This window comes from Amphiprion ocellaris, chromosome 4 (assembly GCF_022539595.1).
Source record: "Amphiprion ocellaris isolate individual 3 ecotype Okinawa chromosome 4, ASM2253959v1, whole genome shotgun sequence".
In the NCBI taxonomy this organism is placed as follows: Eukaryota; Metazoa; Chordata; class Actinopteri; family Pomacentridae; genus Amphiprion; species Amphiprion ocellaris.
In genome coordinates this window covers 1,345,717-1,353,046 of record NC_072769.1, presented here as the reverse complement: position 1 = coordinate 1,353,046, position 7,330 = coordinate 1,345,717, and the positions used below count along the sequence as shown (strand labels likewise).

The following is a 7,330-nucleotide window of genomic DNA, read 5'->3' as shown; positions in this document are numbered from 1 at the left end:
AATAGTTACTAAATGTAAATCCAGCTTTATAAGTGAAATAGAAGAATGGAGGTTTGTTATGTCAGCATGATTTTTATGGTGTTGATGACAACGTTAGAGAGGAGAGGATGGGAAAAATGATGCTTCCTGTCCTCCTAACCAATCAGCATCAAGACACCTCTCAGAACACCTAATTAGGTACTTTTTTCTAACTTAAAAACGAGATTATACAGAGGTGGCTGGAACATGTCCAAAGGTTCAGGCCACTGTAAAACAACACCCAAGTTCTTGCAGTGGAAATCAGCCCTATGACTCTTGTCATTGACCCGTATGCACACAGCTAATCGTTACAGGTTGATGCTAAATGTCAGATGCCAAAGGTGTTAAACTTGTAAAAAAAAACAAAAACAAGGTCAGATAGGCCTTGGTCATCAAACATGAAACAAAAATAACAGACATGAACTTATTTTTATATTCAGGTGAAACACAATCATAAAATCTATACAATGCAAATTCCAACAGCAATTTTCTAGATCACAACTCCCACAGGAAGCTGATTATTAAAAAGTATAAATCATAGAGATTCGAGGCCCTATATCACAGCAATGTCCTTTATAGATAAGCAACAGCCTGTAACCAAATACCCCCATGCAGACAATAAAGACTGAATTGATTGTAAACCGTGAAAGCACTCATATAAATGTTTAATTGCTGGCAGGGAATCAGTCCTGTTACACCGCTGTTTTGGCTCTGCTGTATGGTCTTGATGAAAAGGAAGAAAACTGCAGAGGAGCAGACATGCAGAATGGAACCATTTTGGGGTATTTAAAATGCGATTGTCTGGTGGAACCACACAAAAGGGAAAGAAATCATGTCTATCCATTAGTAATGGTCAAAGAATAGAGTCTGTGTGTGTTTCCATGTGCACATGTGCCTGTATGGGCTGGGATGTGACGTGAACCCCTGCTGCTGGATAACCCCACTGTGTGACATCTGACAGCTCCCACTGCCGTCTCTATGACAGGATGAAAGAGCGTCTATGTGTGTGTGACTCAGATAGTGAAAAGATGGAGGAAGTGGCCAGAAAAGAGAGAAACCGAAGCTTGTCCACACACACACACACGCACATGCACAAAAAAAACATATTCATGCAAGTAAATGTCTCTTTGAAAGCTTATCTGGTTGAGCATGAAAAACTAGACGTCGCACATCCTTTTGAAACTCACAACAAGCAGCTACAGGCCATTTGATATCTGCTGGGATGACCATTTTAAAGTCGAGGCAAATCTAAGATTCCAAACTCATCAAAAGTTTTAATGTAATTATGCCCTCAGCGCCGTCTTCAGACAAGAAGTAGCAGCATAGCAACTATCAGACTGTTTTCTCTAAGGATGAAGACAGCTCACTTTCAGCTAACATTATACATTTTTAAATGTGAGCCTGCACTTCAAGTTAGCAGGTGTACATTTATATCGCACCTTTACTTCAAACAAACACAACATATTGACAAATGGGCTTATAAAGAGTGATGTTGCTGCAGTTTGCTGGTCTGCTTTGTTGTTTGATTTGAAGCAATCAAAGCATATAAACCCTGCTCGCAAACATACAATTTACCGTGACACTTGTGAGGTGGTTCGTACTCTCAGACAACTTTGGTGTGTTTGCAGCGTTTCCAAGCCATTTTCCCACTCCGTCAAACAGCAGGTAAGGCGAACATGAAGTACACTTATCAACACTGACTGGAATTCACCATTACACGTCAGTTCTTCAGTGAAGTTAAGGTCTTAAGCACTTATGAGGATTTCTGAGCGCATACTCATCGCTGCAGACTGCAGGAACACCAAGGCAAAAAGGCCATTTTAAAGTTCCTCTCAAGATGTTGATTAAACCCCTAAAAACTCCCCAAAGTATCAAAGTTACATATTTGGAAGGTTTTTCTATGAATATAATTCATTCTTGATTCTAAATGGCTCTTATATAACTCTATAACCTTGTTTTTCTCTAGAATCTGTAGATCTATGAAGTCCTGCCTCTCTGCCTCTCTCTTCATGCACCTCTCTGCTATTTACTCAATCACACCAGCTCACCCATGACACATTTGAACCGAAAACCTATTCTGAAGAAGAACAATGACAGGAAAAGCCCCACCCTACAGCTGACAGGATTGCTTCCTTAGGTTTGCTATTCATGAAACAGATTTGTTTTATGTGCGAGTTAAAGGACATGTCCTGGTCAAAGATAACACCGAGGTTCCTCACAGTAGTACTGGAGGCCAATGTAATGCCATCCAGAGTAACTATATGCTTTGAAAGCAATTCTCTAAGATGTTTGGGGCCAAATACAATGACTTCAGTCTGGTCTGAATTTAGTAGTAAGAAATTATAGGTCATCCAGGTCTTTATGTCCTTAAGACAATCTTGCAGTCTAGCTAGCTGATTAGTTTCATTTGGCTTCATAGATAAATACAATTGAGTGTCATCAGCATAACAATGGAAATTAATACAGTGCTTCCTAATAATATTGCCTAAGGGAAGCATGTATAATGTGAACCGTATTGGTCCTAAGACAGAACCCTGAGGAACTCCATGATTAACCCCAGTATGCTCAGTAGAGTCATTGTTGACATGCACAAACTGGAACCTGTCTGATAAGTAGGATTTAAACCAGTCCAGTGCTAATTGATAATAATGATTCTTTAAGATCTGGACCTTAGTGGGCTAAAAAGTGATAGAAGAATGATAAATTAAGAAAATACAGAAGAACAGCATGAGACAAACTGATCAGTCTCAGTCAAGAGCATCCCAATTCAATCACTCCCATTTCTATTTTACATATTGACTTATATTCACCTTTATTAATGAAGTAGCCAAGTTATGAATGACAAGTTCTCTGCTATCACATACTGTTAAAACATGACATTTAATTGTATATTGAGTCAAAAAATATTGGTTATCGGCCTTTCTTGATCATCAATAATCGGCCTTGCAAAACCCATATCAGTCGATCCCTAGTTTCCATTTATTCATTTGACAGATGCTTTAGTTCCACCTGACATAAGAAGTACAACAAGGTTGCAGGAACATGGATGTGTTCATTTATGTATAGTGCAGTGCATTCTGGTTTATCAAATTAGTGTGTCTCCCTGTTATTGTGTTGCATTGTGTTGTTTTGCACAGTATTTCTAAGCTATTGCAGCATCAAATTTGACAGTATGCATAACAGAAACCAACTTTTTAGTTATTGAAAAGTATCACAAACCACCAAAATTCAATTGAAATATCCTTAAAGTCAGTCTATGTAACTTCTACTGAACAGTGGGCTCTGTGGCTACCAGAGAATGGACGTAGTAATGTCAGTAACAAAACTACATGCGCCAAAGGTTTGCAAATATTAGCCACCTCCTGAGTGCAGGGACATGCAGAAGGGTGTGTTTTATTGTTATTACTTCTGTTACATTGTCTTGCTTTAAGTGACACTCATCTTTTAGGGATAATGGACAATAAATGTGAGAACTCCCATGTGCGGAAAGATGAGCGAACGGGTAATTTAAGCTCATTCAGTTTGGATCTGCATGCAGGGACAGTTTTAGAAAGTCTTATTTTATATCTCACTTCTTATATGTGCTACAATTTGAGGCTAAACCGTAATGTGGAAATTTCCCTATTATATTAAGAGCAGGAAGACTTCCTAAAATAAAGATTTCTTACAAACCCTCTCCACAATAATTTTTGGCCGAGCCTATGTATTGTCAGCATGACAGCGAGCTGCAGGAAGAACAGTGATGTGGGCTGAAAACGGCTTCATCTGACTCTGCTGAGACAGCTGTAATTGCAGCCTGCTACCTGCTTGGCACACATCTAGATGCTGAATGTTGAGATAGCAGCTACAAAGTGTCGCGATTACCCATGTATGATAGCACTGTTTTGCAATGAGGTACACCGTGCAACACAGAACTTTATTGTAAGCAATGGCTTGTGTTTTTTGGATGAACTACTGCTGACATTATATGATATCAGTTTCAGAATTGTGGGAAATAATGTCGAAGATGAGGATTTATGGTCATGAAAACAATTTAGGGGGCTACTGGAAGACAGACTAAGCTTAGCACTTGTTTTTGCTTGAACTCGTCTTTCTAAGGAGCTCAAAATGAAAAGCATATTGACACATTACATCACCAGAAGACGAGTGAAGTTTGTAGATCCACATTTTTGGATACGGGCCAAGAAATTGGACAATCGCTCATTCTTAATGTGGGAAGCTGTGTCAGATCTTCTTTAGTAAAAAGCTGTTTACTTTGAAGTTGCCTCGGCTCGTACATTGCAACATCTTAGTGATGCATGACTGTTCTCCTTTGCAGCCTCTGGATGACTCATGCTTCTGAGTGAATATGAGGATATACGGCTGAAGGCGATGTTTGTGTCTCGAAACGCATCAAATGACAAATCAGAGACATTTTTCTCTCCTCTGTGTTACACTAAATGCCCCTCGCTCGCACACTCAGATGTGTTTTACATTTCCAATCTGTGCAGGCAGGAATACATTTCTAAAATCCTGCTCAACATCACATTCACTTTTCAACCACTAAATCCTACACTAAATCGTGGTGATTTAAATAAGATGGTTAGTAGCTCCAGCTGAATGATTACATTTCAAGGAGGTGGAGCAGATCATCCGCTAATCATTAATTTGTCAGTTTGATCTCCGGTGCCAACCTGAAGTGCCCTTGGGCAACACGCTGAAGCCCAGATCTGCTGGGATTGCTGTGTGAATGGATGCATGAGGCAAAACTGTTAAACCCTTTAGACAGAAGTATTATATGAAGGGAGTCAGTCCCTTTGCAAATTAATTGATAAATGGCAATGTACTTACGCTTCACTCCATTTCAAGTTCAAATTTCACCAAAGGAGATGAGTTAATGTAGACAGAAGGCTGCAAATCTCCCACTTTATCAATCCAGCAAGGAAAGGCGGAGTTATGTGACAATCGGTGTACGTTTGTTTGTCTGTTAGCAACATTACTCAAAAATGGACTAATGGATTTGGATGAAATTTTCAGGGAAGGTCATAAATGATACAAGGACCAAGTGATTAGATTTTGGCAGTGATGCAGCTTATAGTCTGGATCCACGGATTAGTTAAAGATTTCTGTATCATTGCGAGATAGCAGCACGGCATCACTGTAACTATGACAGGTGAACACATCAACGTCCTGTTGACAATCACATGATTGTGATCCTACTACAAATCAACTGTGGACTTATTGGGACTTAGACTGTTGGAAATCATACAATAAACAGTTGATTAAATTGTGGGGGTGTTTCCGAGTCCCATCAATTCCAGCTGCCTGCTACATATTTAGGTCAAGCGATTCGGTATCTGTACATAACGTACACATGCATAAACATGCCTGGCTTAGCGCAAGGTCATTTTGTTTGTGGATACCTCTATATTAAATGTCCACATTCTATTGTGCCATGATTTCTGCAGCAATTTTTTTCAAGATTTCAGCTGCCGGAAATGATAAAAAGACCAAGCAGCTTTGGCGGAGTACTGCGCTTTGAGTGCTTTTCTTGTTAGTTTATTAGTAACTGGTGTTTTTGTCCACTTTATTGGTAACAAGATGCTAAAACTAATGTAGTCTGACACCAGTCTACAATGTTCCACACTCATGGATGTAATTATTTTTTGTGTTGAATTTAATCAGATGTTCCTAATATTTCGGCCACATTTTTTAAAAAATTGAAGTTGTAAACACTTTTCAAGTATGACTAATAGAATTCAAAATAATTCAAATTATAGCCACCGTAGTCATCATAAAGTTGAATAAACATAAAACTGTTTCAACCAAAAAGGTATCATTTGCTGCAAAGTGGTTGTATTTAATTGCATTAGCTTGCACTCTGTGAAGACTAATAAATAACATCAATGTAATTCTTATTCATAGCTAAAATTGCATATTGCAGAAAACTGCTCCCATTGCATTTACTTTAAACCAACTGACAAATGAGTGAAAAATACACAGATTCAACTTTTAACATCTTTTACTTCAGGAAAAATCTGAACAGTTGTTTTGGGCACAGAACTTCCAAATTCAATGGGAAATGAGGATAATGCAAAAAAAATAAAAAATATTTACACAAAAACTAACCAAAATGCTCCTTTTTCCATGTGGTGTTTGGTCAGGACAATAACAATCTGCTTCAAATTCAGCAGCTCCTCTAATCCCCTCTGTCACACTGCTGGAGCCAAGCCAGGTAACTTTTCAAATGTTCACTGAGAAATATCGTGTCTCTAATCCTCCCCAAAGGCACTGTGCGTCAGTAATATTTTCTGTTTAACAGTATGCAATACCTCAGATTGACTCAGGCACAACCATGCTGCGACTCAAATCAGGATTTTAAAAAAATAAGTTAAAAGCCAAAATATTCCTCAAGTGTCTTTCCCTATTAAATGTGCCTTTGCATATACAGAAAATACACAGCAGCTGAAAGCATCCGTGGTTATTTAAAAAGAAAACCCGTTTACACCCAAAAGGATTAAATGTTCAGCATGTTGGAGAGAACAGCAGCTCCAGCAGTCATTGCACCCGGCCTCCCTCTGCCCCTCACACCGGCTCTCAGTCCTTGTACTCGGTGTACTTCTTGGCCGAGCCGTGCACCTTGCTGGCGGGGTATTTCTGCCGGTTTAGCGCCATTTTTCGGAGCACCGCTTGGGGAAGGTCGACACGACACTTCTCGGCGAGCTCCACCAGGTAGATGAACACGTCGCTCAGTTCGTGGGCCAGCTGCTCCCGCTCCGCCTCGGTCCAGTCCGGCAGGCCGTCGGCCACCTCCCCGCGCCACTGGAAGAGCTCCGACACCTCACCCACCTCCCCGACCATGGCCAGGAGCAGGTTGCGGGGCTGGTGAAACTGGTTCCAGTCTCGCTCGTCCGTGAACTCGGCCTGCATCCGTCGGATCTCCTCGATGGTGGGTTCGGGGCTGAAGGTGAACCTCTGCGGCTGGACTGCGACTCCATTCTTGGACGAAGTCTCGGTCGCTGCTCCGTTTACAACAGTCGAATGTGACTTTGCAAAAACTTTGCTTCCGCCATTTGTGGAAACTGTCGACACGTCGTCTTTTAATCCGTTTCCGTTTGTTGCCATCATGTCGGGGCGGATTATATCAGCGGTTCGGCGTAAAAACAAGTTTTAAAGTGTGTAAATAGCCTGTTCATCCAGCACGACGTCTATAAGTCCCGCCAGTTGTCTAAACGGAAATGATGCAGCTTAAACCGGAAGCAGGAACCTTCTCGAGACTGGGACTTGTAGTTTTAACCAGCAAACCGATCTCGTACACGTACTATAAAATATC

At 40.5% G+C, this 7,330-nt stretch overlaps 1 protein-coding gene across 1 annotated transcript; it reads right to left on the bottom strand.

Moving 5' to 3' along the window:
* Positions 1-6,001: 6,001 nt before the first annotated feature.
* On the bottom strand, positions 6,002-7,239 carry dctpp1 (dCTP pyrophosphatase 1). Its single transcript, XM_023261055.3, has one exon. The coding sequence runs from the start codon at positions 7,123-7,125 to the stop codon at positions 6,595-6,597; it is 531 nt and encodes a 176-aa protein (XP_023116823.1). The 5' UTR covers positions 7,126-7,239; the 3' UTR covers positions 6,002-6,594.
* Positions 7,240-7,330: the final 91 nt, after the last annotated feature.

What these genes read in the sequence shown, in the direction of transcription:
- dctpp1 (XM_023261055.3), bottom strand. Translation starts at nt 7,125, where the DNA reads ATGATGGCAACAAACGGAAACGGATTAAAAGACGACGTGTCGACAGTT.